The sequence below is a fragment of the Cnephaeus nilssonii genome (genome assembly GCF_951640355.1).
Source record: "Cnephaeus nilssonii genome assembly, chromosome: 10".
Classification (NCBI taxonomy): Eukaryota; Metazoa; Chordata; class Mammalia; order Chiroptera; family Vespertilionidae; genus Cnephaeus; species Cnephaeus nilssonii.
Window position 1 is genome coordinate 12,793,668 of NC_137081.1, and position 14,279 is coordinate 12,807,946.

The 14,279-nt window shown below is 52.2% G+C and overlaps 1 protein-coding gene across 4 annotated transcripts in view; it reads left to right on the forward strand.

Annotated features, from left to right (window-relative positions):
* Nucleotides 1–14,279, forward strand: part of NRP2 (neuropilin 2) — a 120,062-nt gene that overhangs the window by 41,183 nt on the left and 64,600 nt on the right. For all 4 annotated transcript variants that reach the window (XM_079782625.1, XM_079782626.1, XM_079782627.1 and 1 more), the window contains exons 4-7: nt 2,754–2,984; nt 4,036–4,191; nt 5,827–5,996; nt 8,093–8,248. In XM_079782625.1, the coding sequence (XP_079638751.1) occupies nt 2,754–2,984; nt 4,036–4,191; nt 5,827–5,996; nt 8,093–8,248 (713 nt within the window). The remainder of the gene's footprint in view (nt 1–2,753; nt 2,985–4,035; nt 4,192–5,826; nt 5,997–8,092; nt 8,249–14,279) is intronic.

Here is a 14,279-nt window from a genome sequence, read left to right on the forward strand (position 1 = left end):
TCAAGTTTACTTTCCTGGTGCCCCGGGGACGTTTTGGGAACTGAAATCTCTGGGGTCACTCACAGACAGAGAAAACCTGGAGTGCCCCCTCCCCCCACTCTCCGACTGAAGAACTGGATGCACCTTCTGTAGTCCGGCCAAGCTCAGCTTCGGATAAAGCCCACATGTTGTAAATAGCTTTGTGCATGCAGATTCTTCTTCCGCTCGCAGGGGGACTGTGAACTGTGCAGTGGGAAACCAGGGAGCGGGCATTTTTCATAGCGGAGTCCTTTGGTCTGAAATCATGCACTGCAGCTGAAATCCCCCGGCTCCTATGGACAATCTCAGCACCGAGGGAACTTGAGTATCTGTTGCCGGAGATATTTTTCTTTCACCTCTAACCCTGTAACACATCACAGAAAAGGGGTCTTGGGTTAGGTAGTTACCTGCAAGGCTCAACTTTTGTGTCAGGGATCGTCACCCTGTGCTGAGATCTCTGCTCCACATCTGATACTCAGCCGCCCGCTTTCCAACACTGTGACCACGGTTTAAATGACGAGAAGGCACTGTAACAAAGTCACGATTTATAATGGATAAGTTTGATTTTTCTGCATGAAAAGGATAAAACTGTTTGTCCACCTCATTCCAAATAAGGCAGGGGATATACCCATGTAGAGCCACATGTCAAAGATAGATACACTTTTTTCTTTTTCCATAAGAATGTCAGATGGAAAAATTCTGTGCCGTCAAAGGCAGGCCTCAGAACCTGGAGACCGTGGGGGCTCTAGAAGCTCACATTCTCCCGGCCTCCCCCAGGCTTACTGGGTGTCCTTTGTGGAAGCCTCCCCCACGGTTGGGAGGAACCAAAGAAAGATCCCACCATGAATTCCCCGCTCCCGGGGGTGGGGACTCCCATCGCCTTGGAAGGGAGAGATGGTAGAGCCACCTCTGGAAGGAAGGTCGATGCCTTCCCGGCTCTGGATGCCTGCTGGGAAGAGCTCCTTTCCCCTGGCTGAGTGGCCCGCGTGAAGCAGGCCACACAGCGCTAACCTTCTCAAAGTTCCCTTCGGCCCCAAGACCTGCCAGCTGGCCTGGCCTCGCCCAACTGCCTCATCTGGCCATTGAGGAGGCCTGGGAGCTGAGGGCTAGACGGTAACCAACGCCAGGGACTCGCTAGGAAACTGGGGTGCCATCCAGCTCCTCCCGCTGGCCCTGGCCGCCCATTGGGCTGCCCTGCCCCGGAATGATGGGATGCGGAGCTGCTGAGATGTGGCCCGCAGAGAGCCCCCAACAAGTCCTGAAGAGGCTGGCTCTCACCCCAGGTGTCGGGCCCACCTGCCAAAGCTCAGTGCTGGGTAGGTGGCGATGTTGGAATTTCCTGCTCATCTGCATGATACCTTTTCCTTCCCAGACAGTCATCATCAATAAAGAGGCTCCCGGAGGGAACCTCTGCAGGAGCTGCGGATAAAGACATCGCCCCAGGCCGGGATCCGCATATTGACATCCCATAGTTGTATTTCTGGGGGCTCCCAGGAGACACTTCCTGCCAGTAAACACCTGCTTTATTGAGGATTTGGGTGTGTGTTTTTCTTCATGCTTAGAGGGCCTATTTATCCTCCTCATAAATCCTGCTTCCTTTTTTTTTTTTTTTTAATTTTAAAATCAGAACGTCGTGAAATCAATTCTACTTGTCCGGCAGTACCCACGCCGCATTAACTCGTCTCAGAGGGCGCCCTGTGCAGCTCACGTCCCGAGGGCCTGGCTGCAGCGCCCTGGGCCGTCTCTGGGCCTCTCCTGGCAGATGGAGGCTGCGTCACAGTACTCTGGGAACGTGACTCCACCTAGAGGCATTAGGGGTAGGGTGGCTGTAATCCCGTCACAGCTCCCGCTGCCCGCCAAGCCCGCCCCGGGGTGCCAATGTGTGCCACATGCAATAAGGACGCCTCCCTGAGTCCCGAGAAAGCAGACGTGAGCGCTTAGCAGCACAGCAAGGCCGCCCCGCAGAAAGGAGCCAGGAGCCGGGGCGGCAGCACAGGGCCGCCTTTTTCGGGACTTGCTGCCGAGCGGCCTTTCACAGTCCCAGCGCCCCGCTGTGATCCACCGGCTACAAACGTCGATTGTTCATTGTCTGGCCACTACAGAGCAGCTCGTTTTAATATAGTCATGACATGAATGAGACCCGAGCTCCCCTTTGCCCCTCCCCTGGGGCACCTTGGATCTTGGAGGGAGAAGGGGGCACTCGGTTGGCGCTGGTACAATAGGGGCTGTGTTGAGGTCAGCAATAAATAAGGGGTGACATTGTTTGCCCTGCTGGCAATCAGCAAGCCTTCCTTAAGGATTGAAATAACTTACATTTCTGGAGCAAGCAGCTGAGTAATTGAGAAAGAAGTCTCTGTTCCTCTTTTCAAGAGAATCTCTCTCTCTCTCTCTCTCTCTCTCTCTCTCTCTCTCTCTCTCTCTTTCTCTCTCTCTCTCTCTTTCTCTCCACACACACACACTTCTCCTCCCCCCCCCCCCAATTCCTCAATTACTATTCTTACTCTTACATGTAGAGCAAACCATCTCGCCTCCTTAATTTCTCTCTTAAAGAGGGTCCCGCTCACGGGCTTGACACGTGAATGGGAAGAGTATGTTGCTTCAAGGGCCACTCCAGTGGAAACAAACCCCCTATGAGTAGGGATTTGGGCCCAGACATTTAAATAACTCATGCAACAGAGGCAGCTCAGAAAGGCGTCTTCTCCTTTCTTAATGCTACGGTTCTCTTTGACGTGCAGGCTCCGAAGATTGTTCGAAAAACTTCACAAGCCCCAACGGGACCATCGAGTCCCCCGGGTTCCCCGAGAAGTACCCACACAACTTGGACTGCACCTTCACCATCCTGGCCAAACCCAAGATGGAGATCGTCCTGCAATTTCTGACCTTTGACCTGGAGCACGACCCCTTGCAGGTGGGAGAGGGAGACTGCAAATACGACTGGCTGGACATCTGGGACGGCATCCCGCATGGTGAGTGCTGTCGCTGTCACCAGGCACTCCTCAGGAGCCTCTCCGGGGCCTGCTGATTGCTTTAGGAAGAATAAAAATAGAGAGCGAGACTCCAAACCTCCTGAGGGTTTGTATCGGACCCACCATGATGTTCTTGTCTTATCCTACACCAAGGAGGGTTTCAGAGATTGCAGGAGGGCAGTCCTTTCTTGGAGACATTGGTTTGGAGAAGGATAGGAGGAGACGGAGTAGATACTTGGGTGAGGATGAGAAAAAGTATCGGCGATGCTCTTTTCTCCTTCATGTTGTCAGGGTTTCCATAGAAAATGACTCAGTGGCCGCCCTCTGTGCCCAGATAGGACTCTCAAGCCGGTTGATGAGGTGTAAATCCCGCTCTGCTTATTAGTGACTCTGCAGCCTTGTGCAAGCCGCTAACCTCTCTGTCGTATCTGTATAAATAAGCTGCTGTTGTCATTATTATTACTATAATTCCATTATTATTAATATAGTCATAGATGTCAAAAGGGCACATCACCCAAGGCCAAGAGGAACCCGGAACCTGTACTTCTTGGCAAGAGACCAGCATAAGACTTGGGAATAGTCTGTATCAGCGAGGAAACCAGCCTTTCGCTTTGGTAGTCATTCTAAGTGTTTTGCCCCATAACGGAGACCCGACAGCTAAGCAGTTTCATTTCCTGAGAAAAACACAAGATTTAGTCATAAAACTTGGGCTGGAGCTCTGTTATTTCCTTGCTGTCTGAATAACGAATATCACGTGACCTCTGGGAGCCTCAATCCTTTCTTCTGTAGAGCAGGCGTTATAATGACACCTTTCCTGCCCATCTCCCAGGCTGTGAGAACAGGATGGGGCGCGCCAGTGAAGGGACTCTTTACTGTGCGGGCAACATGTTAGACATTGTCCCTAAAACATATCTTTGGTTGTTCTCTTACGCCAAGGCATACAAAGCGGGGCCCCATTGAATGACTTGCGCTTGTGGGGGAAGGAGGACATACTGAAAATGGCATTTGACGTTTCCATATCTGTTGCCCTCTCTTTGTCCTGCGTGTCCAGTGGGTCCCCTGATCGGCAAGTACTGCGGGACCAAAACACCCTCTGAACTACGTTCGTCGACAGGGATCCTCTCTCTGACCTTTCACACGGACATGGCGGTGGCCAAGGACGGCTTCTCTGCCCGCTACTACCTGGTCCACCAAGAACCGCTAGAGAGTGAGTTGGCCGGTTGGGAACCTCTGTCCTGTCCCTGCCTCAGAGGAGGGAGGGCGTGCTGACCTCCCCAAGACCAGGGGCCTGGCGGGCATTCTGCAGAACCTGCATAGGCATCTGAGTCCAGAGAACGGGAGCTGTTAGGCAAAGACGAATAAAAACAGAACAAATATCCATCTGGGTGCTCGTTTCTTTAAAGGAAACAAATAGTTATGTGTCCCAAGAATTCGTTATTCCCAGGGAAAGTTACAGGAGCATCTCAAGTTTTCTCATCTATAAATAAAAGGGAGGTTGGTTAGGATATCTGTATAAAATTCCCCCTGTGCTAACATTGAGCCTGGGACCCTTTTTCTTCCTCCCCAAGCCTCAGTGACCATAGTCAGAAGCAGCAGTTTTAAATCTCTCTATATGTATTTTGACGTTAAACATCTCTGGCCCCAGGTAGAGCTTCTCCCATACTTCCCTTCACACTTCCAGGACACACCGCGGTCTGAGCTCCCGCTACGTGCCAGGCACTGTGTCTAGCACAACGTGCAGCTGAGCCCAGGGTCCTGGACTTGCTATCTGGGCCACCAGTCTCCTGCCCTGAGCTCCATCTTCATACCTGCTCCTCCTGAGCATGTGCTTCAACGGTGCTCCCATTTCCCATTAGAAACCCAAATGATAGCTAGCCTAAGGACTGAAGGAGCACTTGAAGGATGGTTAGAGCAGGGGAAGTCCGCCCTGGTTGTAGACGGCATGCCTCGTGCTTACCTAGAGGCACGGCAGCCTGGCCTGCTGAAAAGTCAATGCGTTTTATTCTGGGATTTTTTTTTTTTTCTTATTCAAAGGGCTCATGAATATTGAGTGACAAGAAAATAGTATTGCAGATTGCACCAAATTCTGCAAATGGCCAGAGCAGTCATAAAACTAAATAGGCCTGAAACCTGAAAAGCTTGCTGGTCTTTATCAGACACATGCACACACAAATATTGACCAGTGTCTGCAGTATCCATGGGAAGGACAGCAATTGAACTGATGGCGCAAGGTCAGAGTAAGGGACTTCCAGGTCTATTTGCCCAGACAGGTGGTTCGGGGAAAGGGAGACTGACATGCACATGCTTATAGAGATCCCCTGAAGACCGGTACTTACTGCTTTGTAATGTCTGTCTTCTGTGCTAGAACTCATGAGACACTGGAGTGAAAGAAAAGAAGAAGCAAAAGATGCCTTCTGGGTGTTTATTAATGAAGCAGGCTTCCCACGATGTATCAGCCCACCCAAATTGCCACAGTCGATCACACATGTACCTGTATTTCAATAATGGTGCATCTGGCGTCTGTGAGCATCTGTAGCCCGCAGCACTAACAGTTCTTGTGCTTTGGATTGTATTTTTAATTTGTATGATGATTCTTATTTATACACAGCCTGATTTCTTTTAGGTCCAATTTAGTTTCCTTCAGACCCAGAGGGGTTGTCAGGCTCTAGGACTTGGTGTAGCTTTTTTTTTTTTTTTTTTTAACATGGGAGTGTATAATTAGGTCTTCAAGATGAGAGAGTGCCTGCAAGGACTTGTCCCAAGAAGGGAGGTGTGTTTTGCGAGTCCCGAGGGTATGAGATTGAGATACCTAACTCTGTGCTTGACCATCTCCGCTCCCCAGACTTTCAGTGCAATGTCCCTCTGGGAATGGAGTCCGGCAGGATTGCTAACGAGCAGATCAGTGCCTCCTCTACCTACTCTGACGGGAGGTGGAGACCTCAGCAAAGCCGGCTCCATGGGGATGACAACGGCTGGACACCCAACTTGGATTCCAACAAGGAGTATCTCCAGGTACTTGCTCAGCTATCAGAGGGTACGCAGGGTGTGCGTGTATTGGCGGGCAAGGGGGGTGGCTCCTCGTCTAGAGTGGACAAAGGGCACAAAGAAAATAAACACAGCATCCTTGAGAACACCATTCACTCATCCATCCATCCGAACAGACACATGTGCCGGGCACGAATAGGCTGTGCAGGCACCGTGCTGAGTGCTGGGCTAAATGACGAGTAAGATGGACACTGCCCTGCTCTTGTGAAGATTGCCAGGCCTTGGGGACGCTGTTTGGCCAAGATGCTGTTTTCCCTATCGCTATAGACTTCCAAGGAACCGTCTATGAACAGTCCCAGGTCTTCCTCATCCTTGGCACAGGGAGGCATCCGAAATGTGATGGCGGGTAGGGGGTGGTAGGCATCTTCCTAAGGGCAGGCTTGTGAGTTGCTAGCTGAGCAGGGCAGCGTCCCATGATCCTTGCTGTTTGGAGGCGCCCCGCCAGGCAGGGTTTGCACATAGCTCTCAGAAGCGCACCTGGGGAAATGTCCGCACCAGGAATGGCACTCCAGTTGCCCAGCTGCTCTGCAACATCTTAGACTGCTGTTTGCTTCCCTCCCGAATAAGACTTACTGTCATGTGAAGTAATCCTTCCTTGCATGACAGACGTGTCCAGTTCTCATCCCCAGGGAAGAGCAAGCTGCTAGTCCCCTGCTTAAGCAAGGCCTTGTGACTCACAGCAGACAGCCTTGTGACCCATTGACAAGCCTGTCTTCGCTCGGATGCCACACGGTGACCTCTGCTCTGAGAAGGACATTGCAGAGCGCACAATGGGAACGGGAAAAAGACCACTTAGAAACTTCCAGGGAGGCACTCACAGCACAACCCTAAGGCCATTTGTCACTGTCTGCCCTCCAAAAATCTTTCTCATTCTGCAAAGCTTCCAGAAAGTTCTCCCTTATAATGGGCATCCCATTGATTATACCTTGAGTTTTGGTCCTTAATCATATACTTTCTCTTACTGCTATCCACCTGTTTATCATGCACAGATACCGCACTGGGTACTTCTGTTGAATGCTTAATAGTGCTGAGCACATGTTAAGTAGCCAGTAAAGGCTTGCTGGGTCAAATTTTCCCAGTATGTGCTGGCTAAATTTTGATCACTTGGAAATTACCATTAAGAAACGCTGTAGCCCTAGCTGGTTTGGCTCAGTGGGTACAATATCGGCCCATGGACTGAAGGTTCAATTCTGGTCAAGGGCACATACCTTGGTTGCAGGCTCAATCCCCAGACCTGGTTGGGACATGTGTGGGAGGCGACCAATCAATGCGTCTCTTTCACATCGATGTTTCTCTCTCTGTCTCTCCCCATTCCTTCCATCCTCTCTAAAAATCAATGAAAAAATATCCTCGGTGGGGATTAACAAATGAAAAGAAGCACTGTGGCCAGCAAAAGAATGACATCCAGCAATTTCCAAATGGGTTTGGTGTTCTAGGAGGGGAGGGGCCTCAAAATGTTGGCCATCCTCATGGAGCAAAGGTCAGGTCTTGGTGCATAAGCCTAATTGCTTGGGCAGACTCTGCCTGCCCTTTGGCCCCTTACTGACCTGAGCAACTAAATACACAATGGCGTGAGGGACTGAAGGGAGGGGAGACAGACCTGAGCTGAGATTTTGCAACTAGGGCATCGTAAGTGAATTGGATTGAATTGCACTGGATTGGAGTGGATTGGATTGGATTTAGCCATTGTTCCTTTAAAGCAGAATCTGCGTTGGCTATCCAAGGCAGGCTGCTGCTTAGTAAGAAGGGGTCATGGTTCTAGACATTCAATGATTCCCTTAAGATTAAACTTAATACTGTCCATTCAGATTTGCAAAGAGAGAGAGAGAGAGAGAGAGAGAGAAATAATCATTACAATTTCAAAGGTGTCCAATTTAGTGTCAAATAAGTTGAGTTTCACTGTCTAGTGCAATTGCAAATTGGCCCTTAATCACGGATACATCTGAGTGATCACAGACACAGGTTGTGCGCTGAGTATGACAATTGTGTCCTTCGAAGAAAAGCAAGACGCTGCCTTGCGTCGGGAGTCACAGCCCCCTTACTTCCCCTCCTCTCTTCCTCAGGTGGACCTGCGCTTTCTAACCATGCTCACGGCCATTGCAACGCAGGGGGCGATTTCCAGGGAAACCCAGAATGGCTATTACGTCAAATCCTACAAGCTGGAAGTCAGTACTAATGGTGAAGACTGGATGGTGTACCGGCATGGCAAAAACCACAAGGTAAACCCATTTCCCCACCTCACGGGCATGCTGGGACGGTGCAGGACAGGTGGGGCGAGAGGAGCTTCCGGGCAGCTCCACACGGGGAAGGAGTCTTGTTCAGTGAGGCTCAAATAACTGATGGAGGCATGGGAGATGCTGGCCCGGAAAATACTCTTCCTTATGCTAAAGTGATTGGAAAATACCATTTCTCCAACAACCTGGCTGCTGTTGCGTCCTGCAGAGCAGGCAGCAAGAGAGAGAGAGAGCAAGAGAGAGAGAGCGAGCTTGCAGAGTGCTCTCTGACTGCAAATGAAGGAGAAACTCTGTTCCCAGTCCTAGTCTCCCCACACAGGATTCATTGAGCATTTATGGCCGGAGTCCCTTCCACACGCTGGGTTAACAATCACGAAACCACAGGAACCGGCAGTTCAGGAGTTACCGAGGTCTGGCAATGAAAGGGCACAAATCCTGAGAGGGAATCACCATGTCCCCAGGAAGAAAGAGGATAATAAATAGCGAGGAGAAATCCATGTATCGGGGATGGCATCTGAACGGGCAGTGCTGCTTGGCACAGAGCAGTGCATTCTCTCTCTCGGCCGGGCCTTCAGCATCGAGGGCTCCCGGAGGTGTGGCCGGGGGGGGGGGGGGGGGGTGACGTGGGGCTTTGTGGTACAGATGGACGGATGTCTGCTGCTCAGATTTCTTAAGACATTCTGGCGCTGGCAACGTGGCTGTGCGCTCAGGGTCTGGGGGCTGATTGGCTGGTGGGCTCACCTGGGTGGGGGAGCTCTGGTATCACCGACTGGCTCGAGGCCTGGAAGGAGCATGCTCACCCTTCTCTGAAGGGAACCGGGGACAGAGGGAAAGGGGTCCCCTCTCTGGGGCTATAGTTCCACCAGAGCCCTGGTCCTTCGGGTTGTGAAGGATCGAAATGGGACACAGACCTAGAGAAGCCAAAGGCCTTCCCAGCAGTCCCCTCCGCTCATCCCTGACCCCAGGCAGCTGGCTCTTGGCCTGCAGCTGGAAACCCCGGGCCCAGAAAATCCTGAGCTATAGTGTTGGCGGCACCGTTTCACTCGGGAAACGTGAGTTTTTAAAGGAGTGGATTTTTTTTTTTTTTACATCAAAATTGCCATAGTAACATGGCACCATTCATCTGAAAAGCGTGGCTTCTCGATATTACTAGGCATCAGTGCACACAGACACAGGAATTCCCCACTTCACAGATAAAGGGGGCGCGTGAAAGACTTCCTGGCCCTGACACACGGGGCCAGGTCTAGTTTCTCACTGGCTTCGTCTGTTGCAGAAAGAGTTGTCAAATATCACTTGGAAATGGCAAGCCTGGGTGGGCGCTGGGGGCTGGGAGCGCTGTGCACTGAGTCTTCCCCCACTCCGCTCATTTTCGTGCCTTCTTCCTCCACCCACCCTGTTCAGTAAGAAACTGGTAGAACCCAGAGCTTCGGCAGGTAGGCGAGGGCCGGCAGCTGGGAGGCGGCGGGTCCCGGGGGAGGACAAGGAGGCTCACCTGACCGCCGCCCTGTCCAGGCTCAGTGACTAAGCAGCACAGGCCAGAGGGATCCTGTAGCATAAGCTGATTTTAAGAGCATGCAGATGGACCGGATGCTATTTAAAACACCATTTGTAGGGACTCTGCTTTTGGAAATACCTTAGCGCTGCACATTTTGATAGAATGCTGTCCTCCCTGGCTTTATCCCTGGTATTCGTGCTGCAGGGGAGATGTTCCTGAGAATTGAATTTTGCTTTCTGGGCGCCTTTAAAACCATTTTCCTCAACTTTTTCATATTGGCGCGCTCTCTCTCTCTCTCTCTCTCTCTCTCTCTCTCTCTCTCCTCCTCTTCCCACACTTGGCTAAAATTTCCCCCCAGTAACCAAGGGATAATTTGTTTTTGTTTTGTTATTGTCTGGTTTTTAGTGAGTCAGTCCTACCCACTTAAAGGCATTGGGGCAGAGGAGTAGCATGTCTGTCCCCCTTAGAAATTCATCCTCTTGGTACCTACAAGGAGGTGGGAGGATGCAAAGCCTGCCCATTGGACATTGCCCCCTCCCTCACGCCCCCTCGCCCCCTGCGGTGTGGCAGGCCCCAGGGGAGACCTGCTGGGTCCTCCCCTCCAAGGGTGATCTCCCTGCACCTTCATTAGCAGGTCTACCTCCCAGACGTCTGTATTTAAGGTGCAGAGTCCATAGCGTTCAGGAGCCTCGCTCTCTGGGCTGTTGGGGGGCGGAGTGGGGGATCGCTGAGTGGACCATGCCAAATAGATTTGTCAAGTCTGCTGCAGTCTGATTTGATGCCACGAAGGGGAGGCGGGGTGAGGAGGGGACTCGGGGGCAGTGGAGGGAGCAGCTTTGTCTATGCCGGGCGCGACCGCTGAGCCTTTCTTTGTAGCTGCTGGATGGTGGGCGCCGTGCCAAGCTCACTGGTGCTAAGTAGTAGCTGGAAAGCCAGATTCAGACAGCAGGACCTGTGAGCAAAGCGTCGCCGAGATGGAGGCAGCAGCCGGCGCTGCTCTGCGGGCAGGGGGCGGGTTCGCAGATGCAGACCAGGGCACCGGGTGTGAAGGGGGAGGCGGGGTGGTGTTTGGGGCAGAGATGTGGGAACCTGATTTTATGCCCTGCACACCCATACCATGGACCAAAGACCAGGGAATTGGGGAAATTGGAGAAAAACAAGATGAATGAGCGCTCAAGGTGATGGAGGAGGGCCGTGCCATTTCCTTGCAAAACACTGTTTAAAATTTAGGCCCAGGCTGGGCTGAGGCAAGGACTGGGCCTGTTTGGGGGAGGAAGTGAGGAAAACTCGGGGAGGCGGCTTTCCATCCAACAGGTAGTGGTGAGGCTGCCTGAGAGAAAGGGTGTAGCCGGGGGTAGGGCAAGCATCCCCCTGCAATGCGTGGCACAGTCATGCAGGCCATATGCCCAGCACATTCCCCAACCCTTCTCCAGTCCCACATGCCAGAAACACGGAACCTATGCTTTTCCTACAGGGCGGGTCCTCCTTCTGCGCATTTATGGCGTAACCACAAGGCGCGGAGCTCGGCCGCCTGCTGGAGCCCATACCCAGCCCATGTGCTCCCTTAGATTACACAAATTGCTTCCCATAGATTTCCTCAGAAACCACAAGCAGAAAACGGCTGCTTTTGGTTTCCCCAGCTGCATTAATAACACCCCAAACATAGACAGAGTGTTGTAAATACAATAGTAGATGGTTCGCGGGTGTGTCTATAATTGTAGGCACACATAGAGCCGGGGAGAGGCGGGGAGAGAGAGGGAGGCGCTGGAAGGCAGGGGGCCTTGGCCAAGTTCCTGCTCACCTCGGGGATGCCGGTTCCGTGAGTCCACACTGGAGGGAATGAGGCCAGGACCGGTGTCAGGACAGGGGGACAGAGGCCGTTGCCCGTCTATGTCTAAGCAAAAGCCCTGGCCTCCAGGCCTCCCTTATTTGGTAAATGTGGGCAACTCCCCTGTTGACACAGCTCTGGGTACCTTCCTCTGAGTCACAGCACTGCTGGGCTATTCTGATGTATTTCGAAGAAATTCTAGCTAAAAGAGAAAGTCTGGGGGCGGGGGGGGGGGGGGTGCTAAATAGATCCTGATGACCACACTGAGGATGGGAGGGTGAGACTGGGATGAGGAAAGGTTTGGGTCCGAGAGTTTTTAGAATCACCCCCTGATGCATGGCAGAAACGCCCTAAGCTAGACATATTGATGTAATGATGACCTCCAAGGGGCTCGGAGAACCCTCGGGCACCCACTTTCTCGCTTCGGAATTTAACAGGGTTTCAATGACTGTGGACTTGAAACTCCTAGACAAGTCCTTTGCCCCTGAGACGTGGGGAACCGCGGTCCCTGCAGAAGGCACCTGGTCACCAGGCTCTGATCCCCAGGCAGGTGTCCTCCCCGTCTGGCCCATGCCTTGCTCGCCGTCTTGCGTGCAGAGGGAAGCTGGCTGCCTGGATGTTTTGTCTCGAGGCCAGGAGGGGTGCCTTTTCCCGGAGAGCCTGTGAGAGAGATCTGAAGGCAGGTCGCATCTGGACAGCATGGCTCAGAGTGCCAGGCTCAGCGCTGCCGAGTTTGGGCCCCATCCTAGAATCCTGAGGATGTAGAGTTGAAAGAAGTTGCTTTGCGTTTGATTTGGCCACGTCCCTTGAAAACAAACAAACACCCCCACTTCAAAAATCCTCTGTCCTAGATTTGTTTTCTAAATTAAACCAAATCACTTGGAAAGCCGTTGGGGAATTGGAAAACCTCTGCGAAACGACCAGAGACTGGGGAGGAGAGAGTGGTGTTGGGAAACCAGACCCCCCAAATCAGTCGGCTCACAGTTGGAACCACGTGGCGTCTGTTCTGAGATGATGCGCCGGGTGACCTTGATGCCCTGGGTGACCTTGGAGATCTCCCTGAGCGGCTCCGTGCCTCAGTGTCTCCATCCACCCAGATGGAATGGTGCCGCAGCTCCTGCTGGCCGAGCACCTTGGGATCCGCAGATGGAAGGCTCTCTGCTGACATAATTAATGTATTAGACCCACAAAGCTCTTCGTGAAGCAGAAGCAAGTTATCCATTTAAAAAGTAACAAGGCCCCATGGGATATTTATCTGCCTCTTTTAAAATCCGAGGTCTGGGCGGGGCCTGATAAGTCATCCAGACCTCTCCCTGCACCCGATGGGGCCTGAGATGATGGTACCCCGCTTAGCCGCATTCTCCTCAAAGGGTGCAATCAATTCCTCCAATTAATAACTTTGAATTCTCCAAAAACACCTTTTTGTTAAGCCTCCTGGTGGATGACTGGCTTCCCCTTATCCTGTCAGTGTCGTAATTGTGTTTGTTGTGTATAAGATTAGGGCAGTGACTCCAACCATCAGCCAGCCATGGCATCAGCCTTCAGAGTCACGGCTCTGATTGCATCCTCTCTCACCAGGGCTATGCGTGTTCAGAAGAGGGCTGGTGCCCTTTCCAAATTCAAGTCCCCCCATGTCTCTGCCCCCCTCAATGACAACAGAGAAGAATCCAGGGCCCTGGGTAATTAAGTTTGTCCCTTATCCATTCGCCCTGGGATGAGCTCAGACCTTTAGCCTCTCCACTTAGGAAGCTCAAGGGAAAATTTCATTATACATAAGCTTGGAACCTTTTCTCTCTCCGGCTCCCATGGCTGGCTTCACCCAGCTCCCACGGGTGCGGAATTGTCTCCGGGAGCTGAGACCAGCCTCCCTGGCGCTTTCAGCCCTGATGCTAAATCCCCCACATTTCCCAGGCCACTGCTGTGCACGTGGCCAGAGGGACAGAGCACATAAGCAAGGGGTGTGGACGGGCGTCATGATTTGGCTTGAGGTGCCCTAACTCTGGGGTTTCTAATGAGCATCAGAGCCAACACCTCATCTGGTGGATTGCCGGGTTCTTTGCTCTCAGCATTTTCCTTCTCCAGTTTGCTGAGATTCCCCCGGAAGAGGAACGAAGGAGTCAGATAGGCTCAGGGCCTCGCTCCCTGTACCCTTTGCTTTCTCATCTGTCCACCTGCAAGTTAAAAAAAGTGGCAATGCCCAGCTGGCGTGCTCAGTGGTTGAGCATCAACCTATGAACCAGGAGGTCACGGTTCGATTCCCTGTCAGGACACATGCCCGGGTTGCGGGCTCGAACCCTAGTGTGGGGCGTGCAGGAGGCAGCCAATCAGTGATTCTCTCTCATCATTGATGCTTCTATATCTCTCTCCCTCTCCCTTCCTCTCTGAGGTCAATAAAAATATTTTAAAATGGGTACCGTATTTTCCGGCGTATACAACTGGGCGTTTTCCTGGGTTAAAAAGTCGTCTTATACGCCGGAAAATACGGTAATTCTGTTTTAGGAGGTTTTCCATGTGGAGGGCCCTTCGCAGTTAGAAGGTCAGTCTCTCCCCCGCCTTTACAGGGGGATGCGGGCCATTGCCTCCAGCCCTGCATTGCTCTGATGCGCCATCTCCCCCACCCCATCTCCTCCAGCCCCAAATCCCTGAGCGGCCCTCCACTCCTCTCCTCCTGATGCTTTCCTGTCTCAAATCCT